The sequence below is a fragment of the Thermobia domestica genome, chromosome 18, assembly GCF_964235325.1.
Source record: "Thermobia domestica chromosome 18, izTheDome1.hap1.1, whole genome shotgun sequence".
Taxonomy (NCBI): domain Eukaryota; kingdom Metazoa; phylum Arthropoda; class Insecta; order Zygentoma; family Lepismatidae; genus Thermobia; species Thermobia domestica.
Window position 1 is genome coordinate 11,162,425 of NC_137471.1, and position 23,789 is coordinate 11,186,213.

General features: G+C 36.0%; 1 protein-coding gene across 1 annotated transcript in view; it reads right to left on the reverse strand.

Annotated features, from left to right (window-relative positions):
* Window positions 1-728: 728 nt before the first annotated feature.
* Window positions 729-23,789, reverse strand: part of LOC145675929 (uncharacterized) — a 34,451-nt gene continuing 11,390 nt past the window's right edge. The window contains exons 4-9 of the mRNA XM_081746734.1: window positions 18,705-18,853; window positions 14,632-14,793; window positions 11,720-11,826; window positions 10,077-10,188; window positions 3,883-4,010; window positions 729-1,070 (exon numbers count right to left, since the gene is read on the reverse strand). Coding sequence (XP_081602860.1) covers window positions 838-1,070; window positions 3,883-4,010; window positions 10,077-10,188; window positions 11,720-11,826; window positions 14,632-14,793; window positions 18,705-18,853 — 891 coding nt within the window. The 3' untranslated portion in view covers window positions 729-837. The remainder of the gene's footprint in view (window positions 1,071-3,882; window positions 4,011-10,076; window positions 10,189-11,719; window positions 11,827-14,631; window positions 14,794-18,704; window positions 18,854-23,789) is intronic.

Sequence of the window (23,789 nt, forward strand, 5' to 3'; positions counted from 1 at the left end):
ATTGTCGAGAATCATCCGGTGAATGGCATCAATCATCTCGGGAGAGGTAACTGAAATTTGTCTGCCACACCTTGGAACATCGTTCAGACCAAACTGCCCATGTTTGAAGTTCGCTGCCCATTTCGTCACAGTGGCATACGATAGTGCCTTGTTCGTCAATGTCGTGACAAGATCGTTGTGGATCTCCTTCGGCAAGAGTCTCTTTAGGAAGAGGTACGTGATGAATGCACGATGTTCAAATTTACTAATTTCTGGGACGTGGGCTGACATAATCACTTTGGACCTGAAAAAAACAAATTTAAAATCGGTTTAGTCGAACCAAATTTTGCACAGTAGCTTAACAAATTATAAGCCTCATAAACGTATATAACTTTTATATCTAGCTTTGTTTGAGCCTGAGTAGGCTGAGAACTCATCAACCTACCCTCGTATATATATAAATGGCAAAAGCGATCACAATGTAAATTAGATATGTTCTGTTATCTTCTCAGGGTGAACAGAGAGCTCCAGAAAAATTAGTCAAAGGCCGCATGCGGGCCTCGAGATTGGCATGTTTGACTTAGGCGATCTTTAAAGCAACGATCTACTGCATAAGAGGAAAAATGTAACCTAAAAATTAGGAAAAATAATTGAATTTCTGAATGTTTGGATAATTTTAATCCGATGTTCACGGTTCTTGAGTTAAACTGTCGGATTTGTCTCTTGGTTAAGGAATAAGGATGTGCAGTTTTAATTATGTTTTTATTGTAACAAGCTGTTCTTAATAATTACAATATCAAACAGGTATTTACTGAGTTTTGAGTAAGTTTACAGTCTTTGAGACAAATTTTCAAGGAATTAAGAAGCTTTAATATAGTCATCGAGGGCTCCTTGAAACCATTCTGGATCTGATGCAGCAACAGTTTCTGGTCTTCCTCCTGTGTGGTGGTAATTCCATTCAGAAGTCCCTTTCCCTTTGATTCCATTTACAACACACTCAATGAATTCCTCGACCATCTTAGCTTCCCATTTCCAGCCTACGTAATGGATTGGAGCTTCTTTCACCAGGATCTGAACTGTGTATACTTCGCCTACGAACAAAATCAAAATATTAGTATAAGCCTGAAAAAACAGCATGGCGGATTTCAATCAATACGTACTTTTGTTCGAGTCAAATTGACCAAAATGTTGTTATATTTACATTATAAAAATTTAAATTTAAGTTGTCAATGTTTTACCATTTAGGAACCATGTATTAGAACCATGTATTACGCGTCTGTTATATTTGTGCAGGCGGGAGGCGGCAAGGTTGCGAACTAATTCCATTGCTTACGAGCGACGTACATATATGGCAATGTTGGCAGAGGCTCTGCTTTTATATGAATTTCTTACATGTGAATAAGTTTTTTTTTTTTTCAAGAACACAAAAAGTGTTAAATATGTACAACTCTTTAATATGGTAAGAAATATTAATGCGTTGACACAGCTTCTAAATTAATTGTCCTGATTTTTTTTAAATCTAAGTTTTAAAGAATGATTTTGAAAAACCATCAACATTAATACGTCTAGGTATCCACCAACATTTTTGTCCTCTATCGAATTTCAGTACTTTATCCTGAATGAGCCAGAAGTAGCTTTACAGTTGTTTTACAATTGGTTTCAGATCTATTTTTTGTTGTTTAAGCTGTTTAAGATCTATTTTTTTAAAACAATAATCCCAAACCAGTATTGTATATAATGCGTAAGCTGAAATTAAGATTATACCGTCCACGACCCAAATCGCTCATTGCAGTTCTGTGAACTGATATGTAATGAAATCGGTTTGGAGCCAGACCTGAAGTAGATTATTTGGTGAGATGAGGCTTATTTTAAATGATCACGCAACTTCATGACTGCGTATACTGAACTGATGACAACCATGGGCGGAGTTAGGAATTGTCTCCTGGGGGGACAGACCTTTTGTCTGCTGGGGGACAGGGTGAATACAAATGAGAATTGAGGAATCTTATAGGCGGTATTTTTTATTTTTTGTCAAAAATTTGGGGGGGCAATGACCCCCTATGCCCCTCCATAGCTCCGCCTATGATGACAACCCTTATGTTACTATAATTTCTCGACTAAACCAACCTGGCTTCACAGTGTGAAGTATATTATTCAGCGAAGGTGTTGTGGGACCAACTTTCTTTGATAGAACTGTGGATGGAGCAAAAGTCTAGAAATTGAATCTTGACGTGGTAGTGTCACAACTGTTATCAGCACTTGACAGAGTTAACTTTCCTAAACTGTTCTTTCAGTAAGATGAAATACCTCCTCATTTTGCTTTGGCAGTAGGGTACTTAACCAAACCTTCGAGCAGCATTGATTGGAACAGGACAGCATCAAATGGCCACCACGTTCACCTGACCTAAAATCAATGGATTTCTTTTGGGGGTGAGAGTATAGTAAAGAACTATGTTTATAAGAGAACTTCCCACATAATGGATGCATTAAAAGATTACATCTCAAAAGCATTTATTGAAGTTGATGCAATTGAACTGTGTTCAAAAAAATGTAAGTGAAGTGGTTAATGAATGCTCATAAGCAGCATTGAAAAAATATGATTATAACGAATAGATTCGTTAATAAATTAGTATATGAATACGAATAAATTAGTAGGTATGTGTACAATGCATATCTACTAAGTGCAAGGCTGCTTTTGGCCCACTGTAAAGTATTTCTAGTATCGGACCGAATTACTTCGTATGGCAAACTTTCTGGCGTTTTTCATTCTTTTTATTCAAATCACAACAATCTTTTAAAGAGTCGTATAAATAAAACAAAACGAAAAATGGACTATACTGACTGACTGACTTATATAGCTCTAATCAGGGTCGTATTTAAGTATGAAAAACACAGGTCATGGCCCAGGACGGAAAATTTTGGGGGTGGCAAATTTTCTGGACCACTTTTTTATGTTCTTGTTCAGAAAATGTGTACATGCGCGACGCGGGATTTTAAGATTTGTATATATCCAAATAACAAGAACCTGCTTGGCTAGAAAGTATTAAAAATTTTTGTTAAGCATTAATACTCATTATTTTTTTCCATTGTTCAGAATTTGACTTGTGTAAGAATTAGTTACCTTGTAGCAATAAAATTTTAATTTTTACTGGTTTAACTTCCCTCAAAGAGCCGCCACTTATTCTACATAACCATTCATGTGACGAAATGAAACGAAATCTGTATGTTCCACAGTTATGCCATGTAGGAATAAAGGAGACGATGATAATGAGAATGAATGAAATGGTGGAATGAAAAAAGTAGGAGAAAACGGGAGAATCCCGAAAAAAAACCCACACACGGTATTTGTCCACCGCAAAGCCTACATTACGTCACCTGAGGTCGAACTAAAAACTGCACGTGCTAGAGATGAACGCACTACTACAGAGCAACCGCGGCACGCATTCTCGTTATGAAACTGCAGAAATATTAGGGATGCATGATTTATCACACACGTTGCTAGAAGAACGTTGAATCGCTTAACTAGCTGAAGGAACGTTGTTTAAGATTTGATTAAATCTTTGATAAAATGCAATGGTTGATCTAGTTCGGAGCCGGAGGGCCCTAGCCACACCTGTTTTCGAGTGACAAAAATAATTTAAAATGTATATATTTTTGAAAGTTTGTAGTAAAATCATGATATACCTACCATAATCTGTGTTCTAGCTGCCCCCCAGTTATTTTTATTTTTTATTTTATTTTATTTTATTTTATTTTATTTATTTATTTTTACCTTCTGCATCTGCCACTGATAAAATGTTGCTTGAATTATCAGTTCGACAATATATCAATGTAGAGTATTTCTTTCTTACATGAATAATTCACCCTTATGGAATTTTAATTGTATTTTATTTTATTTTCTACCTGCTTTAAACTGAAAACTATAGTCCTTTGGGGGTCGTCCAGATTCGCCATGATGATAGAGTTTTAGGTCACACCATTCGACGGGATATAATTCTCCATATTCTGTGTACACGTAACCAACTTCAAGCCTAAAATACCCAAGAAACACTTAATTATTTATCTTGTTTTTCTATCTTATACAGTAGACCCACGAATTACGAACTTCATCCGTTCCGTAACATTGTTCGTGAACCGAAATGTTCGTAAATCGAAAGTATTCTTTTACCTTGAAATTAATGTTGTACAATTAATTCGTTTTAGCCATAGAAACATGGTATTGTTTCTAGGTATTCTTTAGATTTGTAAATGTTTTGTGTTATGAAGAACATAGAATAGTAATAACATTATTTCTTATAAATACAAGTAACACTAAATTAAACAGAACAGTATGAGGTTTAAAAAACACAAAAAAGTGCAAAATATAACAAAAAATATTTTTGATCACATTGACAGAAATATTTATGACGAACGCACCACTGACTGGGTGCGTGAAATTGTGAGTGTACGCGTGTATGTGCAGTTGTACCCCGAAATATTGTTCGTAAGCCGACGGAAAATTTGTTGACAAAACTTGCTCTCAAACCTACTTTTTCGCGAGCAGAGAAGTTCGTAATTCGTATATCCACTGTATAGTATAAGAAGCATGCCGAAATTTTTGTAGATACTATATGAAAATCCATTTATTTACATAAGCTTTCTACAATTTCTCAAAATAGTCCCTACAAGCATCAATACACTTGCATTCTTAACAACCACGAGTCAAATATTTTTTTTAAAAAAAATCGTTTTTTGGAATATCAGAAATGTTATTATGCGCTGCGATAGCCTCTTAACTTGTTTGAAAAAGACATCCTTAAAGCTTTTTCTTGGCTTTTTAGGAAGAAGGCAAAGTCACACGGAGCTAAGTCTGGAGAATAAGTCGGGTGCGGTATAGTACGGACTCCACTTTCCTGTAGAAACTAAAGTTTTTGCTGCTGTGTGTGGCCGTGTATTATCGTGATGAAGAAAAAAGAGAAACAGTGGAGAATTTCACTGGTCAGATCTCCAACCTTCAAAGATATTCGGAAGACAATAAGTAACATACCATTCTGCTGTCACTGTATGTCGAACATTTAATTGTATAGTTGGTACATGGCCGGTCTTAGAGAAAAAGGATGTCATCATAATTTTACTCACGCTCTATGATTGTTTAATTTTCCAAGGTGGAGTTTCATTTTGAAAACACCATACTATTGACTGCTGTTTTGTTTCGGTATCATAGTTGTAAACTCATGTTTCGCCACCTGTGACGATGTTATAAACGTCTTTACTTTGCCCTTGCGAAAATCTTTGAAGCATAGTGGCACCACTCTACGCGCTCATATTTTTCATCAGGTGTTAAGTCAGCGACCACAACACTTGGAAAGGCCAAGATATTCTTTTATTATGGACTGGGCTACAGTTGATCCAATATTCAAGGTTGACTGAATTTCCTCGTATGTGATATGACGATCCTCTGCCTCAAGATTTCTTATTTCTGCAACATTTGCATCAGTAACTTCGGTACTATACAAAAGTTCAGGTTAGGATCAGAACGGAAGTGACGACAGTTAGCAGGGTTGCCAGTACGTCACGTAGAAAATGTTGTTTATTCTAGTGTGTGAGCGTATATATTTCTGTACAGTAGTATGATTTTACATTAGTTCCACAGAACATCCATTTAGGTTTTCTTTTTCAATTTCGTCACAATGATCTTTAGATGTGTCAAATTATGCGTAAATATTTGAAAGAAGAATAAACAAAACAAGTGCAACGGTAGTTTTCTTTGTACCAAGTATTAATGAAGCTGTGTCACTTTAAGCTTTGAACGATATCAGTGATTACAAGAAATAAACATTATTTTATATCTGGGATTATGCTTTGTTGACATATGTACAACTTATTTACGATTATTCCTTATATTTAATTTATGTAGAAGCGGATCTGCAGTTTTCTCAACTCTATGTCATGACATTTGCCAAAATGCCGTGCGACTCCGGAAGAACTTGATTCACATACATCTACTATAGAAACAGAGATAATCTCTGCACTACTTTCACATTCAATTCTTAGACAATGTACGAGTTATTACGTTGAAAGGGATTCTTCAAGGGGTAACTGAAAAATAACTATCACACAGAAGGACTGGTGATGTGATTTGCACTCGACCTTTCATTTTGTCCCAGATTAAATGGAATCGGGGGGGGGGGGGCTCAGTGGTAGAGCGCTCACCTCCGGTGCTTGGGGTCCCTGGTTCGATCCCAGCTCGCGCGTGTGGACTTTGTGATGGACAAACACTGTGCTCGTGAGTTTTCTCGGGGTTCTCCCGTTTCCTCCCACTTTCTTCATTCCACCATTTCACTCATTTCTTATAATCACCGTCTCCTTTAGCCTAACCGACATAAGAGTGGACGTAAAACTCAAACATTTCATTTCATTTAAATGGAATCGGTTTGAATTACAACCGAATTCCTTAGCCATGAGATAGCAGATCAAGAAAAGTTTCCTTCTTCCCAAATATATCAACCTGAAGTGTGAACTGAAAAAAAAAAAAAAAAAGTGAGAGTTTCAACTTTATGGATTTGGTTGTTATTATTTTATTAATATCCTAGAGCTTCTATAGCATTGGTTGCTGGGCAATTAAGATCATGCTACACAAATACTTCTGACAAATGTATAGTAAATAATATGGGAACGTTTCCGCTGTAAATGGACTTCATATGGCACTATGGACGCAGATATGTTTTCAACATTGGTGAGACGGGCAAAGGCGTTCGCATAATCTACTTTAAAAAAAAAAAAAAAAAAAAAAAGTGGTTAAGATATTTATAAAGTTGAAAAACGATGTAGTGGAGGATCAGAGGAGCAGGATTGTCTTCTACATTTGCATTTCATTTTCAGAAATATGTGGAATAAAAAAGAAATGTTTAGTGATTTAGCTCTTAAATAACATACAAATACATATGTATTTTTTCTGGTATATATTTCACAAACGAAAGAGAAAGCAGCCTCCTCCCCCAGTACTAGACAACGCTAAGTACAAGTTCTCGAAAAATATTAGTGCATGAATATGAAGTTTACAATTTTCACATTTTAAGGAATAAAGTTAGCAAAACCCCCTGAAACAAAACCGTAAATATCCCACTGTCCTAGTAAGGCAATCTCTGATGAATCCCAGCACACCCTTTTAGCCAAATTCTAAGAAGAATGGTCATGCACTGGCAACCGTTCATTGACCGAGGGGTAGGCCCTTGTAGGGGTGGGTGTCAGTGTTGTCGGATTTCCCGTGTTGTTGTGTGTGATATATGGCTTTTGAACATGGATTCACGCAGTCTTTGCGGAAATCCGACAACAATGACCGGAGACGTTGCCACGGGTTGTCAATTCACTTTGACATTTTGGTGTCTTTGTAGGCGAGCGGTGGTGTGCCAAGTGTTTTTTCTATTTGTATATTTGCGGTGGTGTTTAACATTTTGTTTTGTTGTGTTGTGTTGTGTTTAATTTTTATTCCTGATTTTCAATTTGCGAATAAATCGCAATGGCTTCAAATTCTCCTCAGTGTTACAAACAGCAACGGAAACAAGGTAAACCTCTCACTGCAGGAGAGAAAAGAATATTGTTAAATGTGTATACATACTTTCGTAATCAGGGGGAAAAGGGGGGCATGGAAACTGTTAGAGAGACTTTGAGAAAAACATCTGAAGCAACTCTCATTTCTCCCTCCACTATTATGAACGTGAAGCGGGAATTTTTGAGTAATAATGGTCAAGTGTCCACTCCTAGGAAGAAGAGACCGAATGATAGGAAAGTGACTCGGCTACAGAAATATGATACCTTTACACAAGCAGCAATACGGCGCAAAATTCATAACATGTATAGAAAAAACGAACTCCCTACTTTAGCGAAAATTCAGCGCGTTATAAATGAAGATAGTGACCTACCGAAGTTTTCTATTTCTACTCTTCGAAGATTCATCATTGATATGGGGTTTAAATTTATAAAACGTGGCCGCAAATCGTTGTTGATTGATAGAGAAGACATAATAGCATGGAGGCATAGGTATCTCAGACAAATAAGAAATTATAGAGCTGACGGCAGAACTATTGTTTATACAGATGAATCGTGGGCGAATGCCGGAATAACCAAATCAAAAGCTTGGAAAGACACATCAATTAAAACGGCAGAACAAGCGTGGAAGGAGGGGCTAACTCCAGGTCTCAAACCGCCGTCGGGGAAGGGAGGAAGGGTTATCATAATGCATGCAATGTCCGAAAATGGCCTAATTTCTGGCGCTGCCAAATTGTTCCACGGTAAAAAATCAGGTGACTATCACGGCGAATTGGATGCTGCTGCGTACGAAAAGTACTTCAAAGAAACCTTATTGCCTAATTTGCCCCCCAATTCAGTTATTGTAATGGATAATGCACCAACGCATTCCGTGAAAGTTGAAAAAGTTCCTACAAAATCATGTTCAAAAAAAGTAATCGTCCAGTGGTTAGAAAGTAAAGGAATTGCGTGTGATCCGACCTGGAACAAATTTGAAGTAATTGAAGAATTGAATAAGACATTGCAAAACATAGAGGTACCGTATAAAATTGACATTTTAGCAAAGGAAGCTGGTCACGAAGTGCTACGGCTGCCCCCTTATCATTGCGAACTTTCCGCCATAGAGATGGTTTGGAGCAAAATTAAAGGATACGTAGCAGGGGAAAATCAAAATCGTACTAGTTTAAGTGTTATAGAGACATTACTTAGGGAGGGCATGGAAAAGGTTACAGCTGAAGACTGCAGAAATTACGTAAAACACGTAAAAAATGTTGAAAAGGAAATGTGGGAAGCAGACGGTCTTATCGAAATAATACACGACAAGATATTAATAAATCTCGAGAGTGACACGTCAACTAGTTCTGAAGAGGAGGATGATTGTGAAATTTGGGAGGGAGCAATTGATAATGCAGTGGAAGACGAAGGAATGGAAGACGAAGAGGACCTCGGAGTTAGTATTCTACAAGACTGACCTTACATGGTAAGTTTTTCGACGAATTTATTTATCTCATTTCATTTCCATAAATTTGCTTTACTTTCTCACAGAATGCAATTAAATTATGAAATTCATAGTTCACGTTAGATAACTTACTATGAAACTAATGTTACAGTGTGAACATAATTAATATTACTTGACCTTATATATATATATATGATCTTATATATATTTAATTTAGTCTCTGAAAACAAAACAGTGTAACTAATTTCTTCCCTTCCTTTTTTAACTACCTGTTCAGTGCGTGACATTGGAACTCCGTGGTCTGAAGCAGACGACACCATTCTCCCGCGTTAAGCAGCGGCAACGCTGCACTTCGTTTCTCCTCACTTCCGCTTTGTTCCGAACTAAAGGTGAATTTTTGTATAGGCTACTAGAGCGAAGTTCATCTGTCTCTTTTGAACGTGATACGTTTTACTACGGCAACGCTATTTGAATTTTAGTATTTAAAAACTTTCGGCATGCCTCTAGTATTTTCACCATCATTTCCATCAGTATTGTGATTAAAATTTAAAAGGACACACCAAAATTTAAATAGGCTAATTAAGAAAAAAGTAAAGTATTTCTTTTCAAATGAATTTAAGTCATGTCATCAAAACTCTTCAAAACGTAAGAAAATCTAATCTGATACTCAGGAAAACAACCCCCCCCCCCCCAAAAAAAACAACAAAACTATAGGTGAAACTCATATCTAGAAGATGAGTTGAGTTGAGTTTGAGTTTAATGTCCCTTTGAGCATCCAGGCTATATGAGACGTGGACCTACTGATTAACGTGGAATCCGAACCACATGAGCTCCCGCTGGGAATTGAACCCGGGTCTCTCATATCTAGAAGATGTTAGTCAATTTAAAACATGGAACATTATATTATAATATGACAGCTAGTAAATAACCATCCTTACGTTAAAAAATAACTATTGAATACATATACAGCTTTTATAATATTGTAAATAATAAAACTTTACTAAAATGAATAGAAGAAACCTTTGTAAAACTGTATTTTATAGGTTTTTAACGTTTCAATATTATATTGGCTATTTAAGTATTTAGATTGAGAAATTGGAGTAAAAGAAAAATGTATATAAAAATGTCTTACATTGTACAGGTACAAGGCTGACATACGACACCTACAGTTATTTTAATTCCATTCTCAAGAAATAAATGGTGGAAACAATACCGGTGCATCAAGTCCCAATTCCTTATCTTGCCTATACAATAAAATAAAATTTTAAAAAATCAGTATTACAAAGTCCTATAGAGTCATCTTAAACTTAACATAACAAAACAATGAGCAAGTTTATGTGATACTGGTATATGTAAAAACCACAATCACGTAACGATTTCAAGATTATAACTGTGTCTTCATCAAACTTGTGTTTAGTTTTACAATACGGAAACAAGGCCTGATAGAATAGTTATCTTAAAGTTCTTTGAAAATTATAATATATTATGCTTCATACAATCAATCGTTGGTGTAATAATAAAATAACATACTACTTTAATAGATCTTGTGCACAGGTGCTTCTAGGTAAAGGTAATTTAAGGAAATTGGAGATGAGCAAAGAAGATATCTTTGTTAATTTGTACAAATTTTGTTCACAGATTTTTCTATGTCAAAGTAATTCAAGAAAATTGGAGATAAGAAGAAATCTTTTTTTTTTTTTTTTTTTTTTTTACAAAGTTTATTCACAGTTTCTTCTGGGTAAAAGTCATTTAAGAAAATCGGAGATAAGCAAAGAAGAAATATTTTTGTTATTTTTTTTATAAAAGTTAATACAGAGATTCTTCTAGGTAAAAGTAACTTTTAAAAAATTGGAGCTAGCAAAGAAGAAATTAGTGTTTCATTTTGTTTTCAAGTTTTGTACACAGGTTCTTCTTGGAAGAAGTGATTAAAGAAAATTGGAAATAATAAAAGGGAAAAAACAAATTTTGTGTTTATTTTTACAAGTTTGCTCTACTGGTTTCTCTAGGAAGAAGTGGTTAGGGAAAATTGTAAATTAGCAACGAAGAAATACATGTTTATTTTTACAAGTTTTGTACACAGGTTCTTCTTGGAAGAAGTGATTAAAGAAAATTGGAAATAATAAAAGGGAAAAAACAAATTTTGTGTTTATTTTTACAAGTTTGCTCTACTGGTTTCTCTAGGAAGAAGTGGTTAGGGAAAATTGTAAATTAGCAACGAAGAAATACATGTTTATTTTTACAAGTTTTGTACACAGTTTCTTCTAGGTTAAATACCAAAAACAAGAATTCAGTTTTGAATATAAACTAAATTTGTTTCTTATTGCAATGATAGTAGTGACTCTATATAACCAGCTAGTAAATTGGTAATGTCTTAATCTTATTATTTAGTGAATGTTATTAGTATACAATCATTGATTCCAAATTTTGAACAAAAGTTTATTATTAGTTTATTCCTTTCTAGGATCTTATAAAATATAGGATCTGCCCTTACAACAAAATCTTGAAGCCATACGTCACAGTTTCACCGCCCCTACTCTGCCCACTCCGCCCAATAGGATCGCAATGTTTTGAGCCAACAATCATGTCGGAAACGATAGTAGCCAATCAGACGATGGCGGAAACGAGAGTAGCCAATCAGATGTGCAGATGCTCGATTGTTTTTTGGCTTCATTGATTTAATAGGATAAAGATACATATGTGCAGATCCTCTATTTATAACATCCTTGATTCCTTTAGACATACTTATAACATGGAATAAATAAGTGAAATGCTTACCGTAACTGTGATCACGAAATGACTGCGTCTGTATGTGATAAACGTTGCCATCAACTATAATCGTACCTTTCAATTGACCCATTTGTTCATAATGAGTCTGGTGAGCTCTGTGATGTTAAAAGAAAATAAAACATAAAGTTAACATTAATTTCATGTTATTGTTGTTCAGTCAGGGGTAAAAGTGAGGGGGAACGCAGGTGGACGTCGTTCATCCACTTCTTAAAATATCTATGGCGTCCCACACTTTCCAAAAAAATTACAATGGGTACCGGTAAAGGTAGGCACCGGGAACGATGTAAGGTCAAGCGTCCCCTTACCTTTTCAGATCCACTTTTACCCCTGTGTCCAATCATCTACAAAATAATTCTTCGTTCATCATACATGGTACATACTTAAAGTGTGACAAAAGTATGACTTTTGAGATCAGAGTTTCGTACCATTCATGTTCTAGAGGCATGCAATTTCCAAAACTTCTTAAATCACGGCTCTGTAATTTAGTAACAAGGTTACGTCCCTTCACAATTAATCTGATTTTTTAAAAAATGGAATTTATTAATGTTTACGAATGAGGAACGACACAACACAAATTTTAGTTATTTTAAAATGAAGCCTATGTTCATGAGAGGTATGGCAATATAGTGTAAGTCACAATGCTTGATGTTAACCTCTGATCATGAGTTCTGGTTGGACGCTTGGTCTTGCGTGCAATATAATTACTTTTGTTTCCTATATCCGTGCGGGACCGGGAAAGGATGAAATTGAGTGAAGCCAACCTGTAAGCTCTGTGTTGATCGCGCGTTGAATGGAAGGAACGAAGAGAGGGTGTTTTTTTTTTTCTTTCTGCTTATCATGACTCATTGTTTCAAGGGCGAGAAAGTTCTGCAGTAGGTTTTCGATGCGACGTCCAAACGTATAACAAATTATTATGAACGGAAAAGTAAAACTCTTTCTACACTGATTCTGAAGAATACCTAATCGAAGTTCTTGACATTATGGCACTAGCAAAGTAACTGAATACAGCATTGCTAATAAGACATAGTGCGCAAAATTAGCATTAAATCTGTTGCACTATAAATACCTGTATTGCACAAAGATAAGATATATCAATCAATAAATAAATCAAATCGAGCCGATCAAAATGAGATACTTGAAAGCAAAGTCTCATATCTAATTCCTAAGAAAAATAGAATAGCTATGGTAATAAAAATATGTCATTCATGGCCAATAAAAATTGGTAGTTTGGAGTTTGCTCGAAGAGATTGTTTATTAATTTATATTTAATATATATAAAGCGGCAGATCGTATCTATTGTAGTTTGAAATGAAATGAAATCTTTGAGTTTTACGTCCCACGGTTATGCCGGCTAGGCTAAAGGAGACGGTGATAATGAGAAATGAATGAAATGGTGGAATGAAGAAAGTGGGAGGAAACGGGAGAACCCCGAGAAAACCCACGAGCACGGTGTTCGTCCACCACAAAGTTCACTTGGCGGGGGCTGGGATCGAACCCGGGACCGCAAGCACCAGAGGTGAACTCTCTACCACTGAGCCACCGCGCCCCCCTCTATTGTAGTTTGTCTTCTACATGACATAAATACTCTTTTAGTAATATACATATTTTTAACAGTGACGCAATATTCCTAATAGTAATACACATGCTGCTAACAGTGACGTAATATTCCTAATAGTAATACACATACTTTTAACAACGACGCAATATTCTTAACAGTAATACATATTATCCTAAGAGTGACGCAATATTTCTGATAGTAATACACATACTCCTAACAGTGACGCAATATTCCTAATAGTAGTACAGATAATCCTAACAGTGAAGCAATTTCCTAATAGTAATACACATACTCCTAACAGTGACGCAATATTCCTAATAGTAGTACAGATAATCCTAACAGTGACACAATATTCCTAATAGTAATACACATACTCCTAACAGTGACGCAATATTCCTAATAGTGATACAGATAATCCTAAGAGTGACGCAATATTTCTGATAGTAATACAGATAATCCTAACAGTGACGCAATATTCGTAATAGTAATACACATACTCCTAACAGTGACGCAATATTCTTAATAGTAATACACATACTCCTAACAGTGACGCAATATTCCTAATAGTAATACAGATAATCCTAAAAGTGACGCAATATTTCTGATAGTAATAGAGATAATCCTAACAGTGACGCAATATTCGTAATAGTAATACACATACTCCTAACAGTGACGCAATATTCTTAATAGTAATACACATACTCCTAACAGTGACGCAATATTCCTAATAGTGATACAGATAATCCTAAGAGTGATGCAATATTTCTGATAGTAATACAGATAATCCTAACAGTGACACAATATTCCTAATAGTAATACACATACTCCTAACAGTGACGCAATATTCCTAATAGTAATACAGATAATCCTAACAGTGAAGCAATATTCCTAATAGTGATACAGATAATCCTAAGAGTGATGCAATATTTCTGATAGTAATACAGATAATCCTAACAGTGACACAATATTCCTAATTGTAATACACATACTCCTAACAGTGACGCAATATTCCTAATAGTAATACAAATAATCCTAACAGTGACGCAATATTCCTAATAGTGATACAGATAATCCTAAGAGTGATGCAATATTTCTGATAGTAATACAGATAATCCTAACAGTGACACAATATTCCTAATAGTAATACACATACTCCTAACAGTGACGCAATATTCCTAATAGTAATACAGATAATCCTAACAGTGAAGCAATATTCCTAATAGTAATACAGATAATCCTAACAGTGACGCAATATTCCTAATAGTAGTACAGATAATCCTAACAATAATATACTACTAATAATAACACGAGTTTTAAAAAGCATAAAGTAAAATTAACTTACTCTTTCAAATTTTGGAAATATTCCCTTGTCCATTTCTCTTTAGAGAAAGCTCTGGATACGGCGAACGGATGCATATCTGTATCATAATCAAAGTATGGAAGGTTTGAAGTCCATTCTGCTTCAAATTTTACATCAAAAGTACGTGTAGGATCTGAATGAGACCTTTAAATATTAAAAATAAATAAATAAATAAATAAAAAAGAACAGGTATTACTGAAATATCATAAGTCACCGTGTTTCGAATACTGAATTATTAGCAAGTCACCTTTCCTGTTGTTTTTGGAAGATTCAATTTGCTGTGTTTCAGCGCAGATCTAACAACCCTAATTTGGATATTATGATAAAAAGGCCTTGTGTCCATCTTAAACACAAACTAAATACAACTTTCTTACAAGGCTGTCTATAATCTTTATTATAAATTAACTAGAAATGTTACAGTTTCGGAAGTATATCACTTCCTTCTTCAGACTACTAATCCAACTCATACTTCCGAAACTGTAACGTTTCTAATTAATTTATAATAAACTTTATAGACAGCCTTGTAAGAAAGTTGTATTTAGTTTGTGTTCAGCCCTAATTGTATATACTGGTTTGTGACTTCTTTTTAGAAGTTTACAAATTATAAAATGATTGTTTGTGACTCTTAATCTCTTGAACCGCCAAACCGATCTCGATCAAATTTTTTACATAGAAGCGGTTCTAGCCTGGGAGTGGTTTTTTTAGCTTCTCACTCAGACGGTAGAACTTAGGGGAGGGGGAGGAGAGGAATGATAATAAATAAATAAATAAATAAATAAAACTTAATAACTCTTGAACCAAACGACCAATCTCAATCAAATTTTCAACACAGATGAGGTCCGAACCTGGAAAGTTTTTTTAAATTATTTCACAATGACGGTAGATCTTAGGGGAGAATGAGGGGAGGAGGGAAAATATATGAAAATGAATAAAACTTAATAAATAACTCTTGAACCATCCGACTGATGTCGATCAAACTTTCAACATAGATAAGATTCGGGCCTGCGATGTTTTCTTCATTTCACTTTTACGGTGCAACGAAGGGGAGGGGGAGGGGGAAGATTTATGTAAAAAAAGACGTAAAAATAAAAGTGAAAAAAAATGAAATGAAATCTTTAAGTTTTACGTCCCACGGTTATGCCGGTTAGGCTAAAGGAGACGGTGATGATGAGAGATGAGTGAAATGGTGGAATGAAGAAAGTGGGAGCAAACGGGAGAACCCCGAGAAAACCCACGAGCACGGTGTTTGTCCACCACAAAGTTTTCTTGGCGGGGGCTGGGATCGAACCCGGGACCCCAAGCACCAGAGGTGGACGCTCTACCACTGAGCCACCGCGCCCCCCAAAAATAAAAGTGACTGTAGAACTTAGACATATATATATACTTTGACGGTAGAACTTATGGAAGGGAGGGGAGGAGAGGGGATATTTATATATAAAAATAAATAAAACTTAACCCTTGAACCACCCAACCGATCTCGATCAAATTTTCAACATAGATGACGTTCGGACGTGGGATAATTTTTTTGTCATTTAACTTTGACGGTGAAACGTAGAGGAAGTAATATATATATATATATATATATATATATATATATATATATATATATATATATATATATATATATATATATATATATATATATATATATATATATATATATGTATGTGTGTGTGTGTGTGTGTGTGTAAAAATAAAATAGAAACAGACTGTATTTGTGACTTCATCACTCTTGAACCAAACGATCAATCTCCATCAAATTTTTAACATAGGTGATGTTCAGGCCTGAGGTGTTTTTTATAATCTCACTTTGACGGTAGAACTTAGGGGAGAGGGATATATAAGTTTAAACCTGAGATGTTTTTTGTCATATCATTTTGACGTTGGACTTAAAGGTAGGGGGGAGGGAAGGGACATGTAAAACTTATCGAAAATAACAAATATTAGTTTCGAATTCATAGTTTTCATGGTCGCTGAGATGAACAATGACACTTCCAATGTTGTTTAAATCCAAATTCCGGCCCGCAACTTGGGGGGAGGGGGAATATATATATATATAAATGATCGAAATGACCAATATCAGTGTCGAATTCATAGTTTTCGGTGTAGCTGAGATGAACAATGACATTTCTGGTACCGTGGGGGAGGGAGAGGGTTTTGAAAGTCATCGAAAATGACCGATATCAAAGAGGGCTTTAGTAATAGTAAAAAGTGACTGAGTAACGAAACATATTACTATTTTTTATTAATTTAATCCAGCGAATCGGGTAATTAATGCTAGTTTAAAATATAATGACTTGTATTATATACAGGGTGGACAATTTATGTTGATTATCCGCTATAACGGAGAGAGCAAAAGGGAGGGAAAAAAGCGAAACTTTGCACGAAGCAACTATAAGGAGGGGGGTGTATTTTGCATGTATTAAACAGAAATACACAATAAACAGTGTTGCCAACCGAATATAAAGTAATATTTTTCAAATGGCACTACGTCAGACTATTAACTAACTAACTAATTCTATGACCTATGGAACCCGGAAGTTCAATGCCGCGTTCACAAAAGCTCTCCATTGACTTCTATCCTTAGCTAACTGCATCCAGTTTCTACTTTGTTCCAATCTCTGCGAGATCCATCTTAATATTGTCCTCCCATCTGCGGCTAGGTCTTCCTAATGGTCGTTTTCCGATTGGTCTTCCAGTCAAGACTTTGAAAGCGTTTCTACTTTCTTCCATACTAGCTACATGACCCGCCCACCTAAGCCTCCTAGACTTGACGACCCTAACAATGTTGGGTAAACCATATAAATTATGTAGTTCCTCGTTATGAAGTTTCCGTCATTCCCCATTCCCGTTCCTCTTGGGTCCGAATATTCGTCTCAGGATTTTGTTCTCAAATACTTTCAGTCTATGTTCTTCCCTCAGAGTAAGTGACCATGTTTCGCAGCCATACAAAACAACAGGCATGATTATCGTTTTGTATATTTTAAGCTTCAAATTCCTCGACAGAATTCGCGACGACGAGAGATTTTGAACCGAATAGTAACACGAATTCCCTGCTTTTAGTCGACATTTAATTTCTTCGTGGATATGATTTTCCCCTGTTAATATTGATCCTAGATATTTGAAACTATCCACTTTATCAAAAGTATTATTTAATATTTTAACGCACCTATAATTTGCTGTATTACGGTCCCGACGCACGTAGACTATTAGATATTTCAAATCATTATGTTTTGGTGGATAAAACCATATTAAAAATGCTTTATTTATCTATTTATTTATTATTTCAAGTTAATATTCTTATGATAATAGTGTTCTTCTAAGAGACGAACTGGCTATTTTTGGTCAATTCTGAGTCTTAACTTATAGTATAAATTAACATTAATTTTCTTTCTATAGAGTACCTCATCAAGGAATTCAAACAGAAAATCAGCGAGAATTTTCTTCCGAAATGAACGTATAAAAATTGCTTGTTTCAGTTATGACTCTGTATTAGGCACGTAAATTTTAATTAAAAACTAGTTGACACAAATAGGGGGAGAGAAAGAAAATGGAATAAAACAATGTATAGTGTTCAATATTTTATTAAGAGAGATTTGTTTATGGATGTAAATAACGTAATATCCAATGTAAAATAGATGTCTTTAGAAAATAAAATGTCCGAAAAGGAATATTAAGTTGTATTCCTTTAGTTTTCTAAGAGAAAAGTATTTTCTTACATCTTAAGATATTTCGACAGCATAGCTAACACTAGTGCCCGTTGGTTGCCAAGTGATTATAAAGTGCATCCTTTTGTCGCAGTTGTCCAGGATTCGATTCTTAGTACTTGCCTCGTGTACAAAGCCAATTTGTGATCCCGATTCTATTTAAAGCTGTAGGTTCAGTCATAACTAGAAGCTGATAAGAGACTTCAACTGCAATCAATTCAACAAATATATCCCAACAAACTTGAGTTTTGCTATTTTCTTTCTTTGTCCTTTTTTTTTCTTTTTTTAAAAAAGGTACTTTTTTCCGCTCTTAATTTACCGTATATAAATGATAAACAATATGATTACCTCATTTTCCCACTGTATTTAATATTCCAAATCCGCATTGCTGTTACAGGCTGAAGGGAAATACCTTCTGCTCCGAATTTTCCATCTTCTCCACCAAATAAAATTGTATCTGGAAGTTTAGGGCTACAAAGTAACCCAATTCCAGGCACCTGAAATAGTTTATTAAAGAGTATGAATGTGAATTATAAGTGTTAATGCACTATTATTTTAAAAAAATAGCATGTTCACTCCTTATTAGCATACAATGTAGGCGATAGTATTACCTAGGTACGCAAATAGTATAGTCTCTTCAAATAGTATATATCATCTGCATACATTTTAAGTAATAATTCAATTCAATTTGAAGACAATTCTTTATTAGCATGATGCTAGTAGGCCTTTTAAGATTGTAATGTTATTAGAATTTAGGGTTGGGGGGAAGAAAAAAGGGCCCGCGAGATTTTAACTGATTCTTGTAGTACTCGACGTAAGAAATCGATTAGTGAAAGAATTTTCAAAATCGGCGCAGGCAAACATGGAGAAAATAGCATTTTCATGTACCGGTTCAAAATAGAGAAGAAAAAAGGGCCCGCGAGTTTTTAACTGATTCTTGTAGTACTTGACGAGAGAAATCGATTAGTGAAAGAATTTTCAAAATCGGCGCAGGCAAACATGGAGAAAATAGCATTTTCATGTACCGGTTCAAAATAGAGAAGAAAAAAGGGCCCGCGAGTTTTTAACTGATTCTTGTAGTACTTGACGAGAGAAATCGATTAGTGAAAGAATTTTTAAAATCGGCGCAGGCAAACATGGGGAAAATAGCATTTTCACGTTCCGGTTCAAAATGGGGAAGAAAAAAGGGCACGCGAGATTTTAACTGATTCTTGTAGTACTCGACGAGAAAAATCGATTAGTGAAAGAATTTTCAAAATCGGCGCAGGCAAACATGGAGAAAGTAGCATTTTCATGTACCGGTTCAAAATGGGAAAGAAAAAAGGGCCCGCGAGATTTTAACTCATTCTTGAAGTATTCGACGAGAGAAATCGATTGGTGAAGGAATTTTCAAAATCGGCGCAGGCAAACATGGAGAAAATAGCATTTTCATGTACCGGTTCAAAATGGGGAACAAAAAAGGGCCCGCGAGATTTTAACTCATTCTTGAAGTATTCGACGAGAGAAATCGATTAGTAAAGGAATTTTCAAAATCGGCGCAGGCAAATATGAAGAAAATTGCATTTTCATGTACCGGTTCAAAATGGGAAAGAAAAAAGGGCCCGCGAGATTTTCACTGATTCTTGTAGTACTCGACGAGAGAAATCGATTAGTGAAGGAATTTTAAAAATCGGTGCAGGCAAACATGGAGAAAATCGTATTTTCATGATCCGGTTCAAAACGGGGAAGAAAAAAGGATCCGCGAGATTTTAACTGATTCTTGTAGTACTCGACGAGAGAAATCGATTAGTGAAGGAATTTTCAAAATCGGTGCAGGCAAATATGGAGAAAATCGCATTTTCATGTACCGGTTGCAAATGGAGAAGAAAAAAGGATCCGCGAGTTTTTAACTGATTCTTGTAGTACTCGGCGAGAGAAATCGATTAGTGAAGGAAGTTTCAAAATCGGCGCAGGCAAACATGAAGAAAAAACCATTTTAATGTACCGGTTCAAAATGCGATTTTCTCCATGTTTGCCTGCACCGATTTTGAAAATTCCTGCACTAATCGTTTTCTCTCATCGAGTACTACAAGAATCAGTTAAAATCTCGTGGGCCCCTTTTTCTTCCCCATTTTGAACCGGATCATGAAAATGCGATTTTCTCCATGTTTGCTAGCGGCGATTTAAAAAAAAACCTTCACTAATAGATTTCTCCCGTCGAGTACTAAAAGAATCAGGTAAAATCTCGCGGGCCCTTTTTTCTTCCCCCAACCGAATTTAGCTAGTGGACCTGATAAGATTGTAATGTTATTAGGATCACGCTAGTGGGCCTTACAAGACTGTAATGTTATTAGGATCATGCTAGTGGGCCTTACAAGACTGTAATGTTATTAGGATCATGCTAGTGGGCCTTTTAAGATTGTAATGTTATTAGAATCACGCTAGTGGGCCTTACAAGACTGTAATGTTATTAGGATCACGCTAGTGGGCCTTATAAGATTGCAATATTATTAGAATCACGCTAGTGGGCCTTACAAGACTGTAATGTTATTAGGATCATGCTAGTGGGCCTTATAAGATTGCAATGTTATAACGATCACGCTAGTGGGCCTTATAAGATTGTAATGTTATTAGAATCACGCTAGTGGGCCTTATAAGATTGCAATGTTATTAGGATCACGCTAGTGGGCCTTACAAGACTGTAATGTTATTAGGATCACGCCAGTGGGCATTATAAGAAGGATCACGCCATTTGGTCTTATAATATTAATATGTTATTAGTATCACGCTAATGGGCACTTGGAATGGTTTTAGACTAATAACCCCACACTTGTAAACATAAGATACACCTGTATTATTTATTATTTAAGCCAGTCGCCTGCAGAAATTTGCTCCTTTGAAATATTTCTTTATATACAGGGTGTTCAATTTTCTCCGTAAATTTTTCAAAGTGTGGTGTTCTTAAACTTAACCAGCACTCGTATCATAAATGTATAAGTATATACCGGGTGGCAGGTCCATAACTAGGGTTTGTACCACGCAGAGCAAATACGAAATTCAGGGCCTCCAATTTATAATTTATATGTATTCTTTTATGTGCCACTCCATCCATGCCCCGGGGCCAGGTGGGCAAAAGTACTTTTAATACTCTATAAAAATTATATTACTGATTTTAGGTTGAAAACAGTGCCATAATATAAAGTATTTATTAAAAGATTTCACATTGTCTGTTTCACTTGGTTCAATCGTTGACCGCTAGAAACAGCATGTGCAACATAAACAAATATGGCGGACCGCTTATCCGCGAGCTCAGATCGATAGCCTGGACATCACGAATAGCCAGCAAGAAATCCAGATTTTTTTTTTTTTTTTTTGACTTGTGGGGCAACATTGAGAAGGTGTACAAGTCCTAACTTCACATGGTAGAGGAATTAGAGGCACGAATTAGAGGTTATTGCCAACATTCCAATTGACTTCTTTCAGAAAAGTGTCAATCGAGTCGTCCAGATTAGGGATGGCCACAAAGTTCCGGTTCCGGCGAAACCGGTTCCGTGAGGAACAGGTTCTCGGAGATCCGGTTTTCAGAACCGGTTCTGGAACCGGTTCCAGACCTGGATCCGAAAACCCGGTTCCAGAACCGGATCTTAGGAACCGGTTCCAGACCTGGATCCGAAAACCCGGTTCCAGAACCGAATCTTAAGAACCGGTTCCAGATCTGGATCTGAAAACCCGGTTCCAGAACCGGATCTTAGGAACCGGTTCCAGATCTGGATTTGAAAAGCCGGTTCCAGAACCGGATCTTAGGAACCGGTTCCAGACCTGGATCCGAAAGCCCCCAAAGACCCGTAAAGGAGGCAGAAAGTTCACCTTCAAAAATAATGCAAAGAGGACCATGCGCTTGTGCCTTCCCCGCCCAAACCCGCTTGTGCCCCCAGAAAATAATTTTGGTCCACCAGTGGGTGTTTAGCCAAATGAGTTGGCCAGTTGGCTGTTTAGCCAATGAGTTTGCCAGTTACCCAGTTTATTTACCTCGCGGAACCGGTTCTGTTTTCAGAACCGGTTCCAGACATGGATCCGAAAAACCGGTTCCGGAACCGGATCTTCTAGAACCGGATCCGTTCAGACCCGAAAACCGGTTCCACCAGGAACCGGTTCTGGCCATCCCTAGTCTAGATCCAAAACGGCTCTTGTCCAGTGTTCGAAGTGGAAAGAAAGCAGAGCCGGTATGTATTATCACGATTTTGACTCGACATACCAGTTACCTAAATGTTGAAATACAGTGAGGGTATGTTGCCTAAAATATTACATTTCTATTTATATAATGACTTAAAACCATTGGAGAGCTTCTCTGTAGTTATGTGGAGACATGGAGAGACTTTGATCCCCTGCCAACAAGTTTCCGAAAAAAATTTAAAATATTCCCTTATGTTGTATTATAGAGAATTATACACAAAAATGCTCAAAAACCGAGTTTTTGTATCAACAATTTCCTGTGGGGAAACTCCCGAACCGCCACCACAGCAGACAATCCCTAAATCCGTCCATGTTTAAAACACGACATTTATATACATTAACACAAGAAGACACACACATACATACGAAAGAAACAATTCAATATGACACATCATGGTATAAACTAGATGAATTTCTCTGAAGACACCTCATTTTAAAAACAAAAAGTAAGGAAAATATAACAAAAATTTCGCTTTTGTCAACTTACAAATTATTTCTACATAAGAAACAATATCTTTTTACGTGCAAAGCTATTTGTCAATTAGTCTGTATAAAAATAGATTTATTAAAGATACTTAGCATCTACTCTCTAGTGACGGTATGTCTTGATCGCTGAAAAACCAAAGGCGGTATGGCATACCACTGCATACCATCTCACTTCGACCACTCTTGTTCATTTACAGAAAATCTCAGAAAACCGAGAAAAACTGTAGGATCGGTTGCGTTTTGTAGAACTGGAAATAATTATGTAAGAATGTTCAGGTTTTTCACATGAACACACTGAGGTATTCCCAGTTCTACAAAACATGCAGATCGTACATTTATTTTACATTTTCTGGGGTTTTCTGTAAATGGACAGGAGCCATTTTGGAACTGAAAGACTCAATTGTACCTTTGACGGTTTGAGGAACCTGATTATTACTCTTTTTGGCCACGATGTTTCTAAAACGTTATCTAAAAGGTGGTATAATATAAGTACCATCGTGCTTCAAAGAGTTAACAACACAGGTGCCTATATTGAAATTTAACATATTATTATGTTTTCTTACACTGGCGTCTCTGGCATGTAAACTTTGGGGCGACATCAAAGAAAGGGATTTAAATAGTAGTACCTAGCCCAACTTGTTTATTTATCTGTGATTCCATTTGTAACCTTTTTGCTTACCTTCACGGACTCTCTTGAGACCTATTAAGAATTTTGTTATAATTGTTTCATAGCCT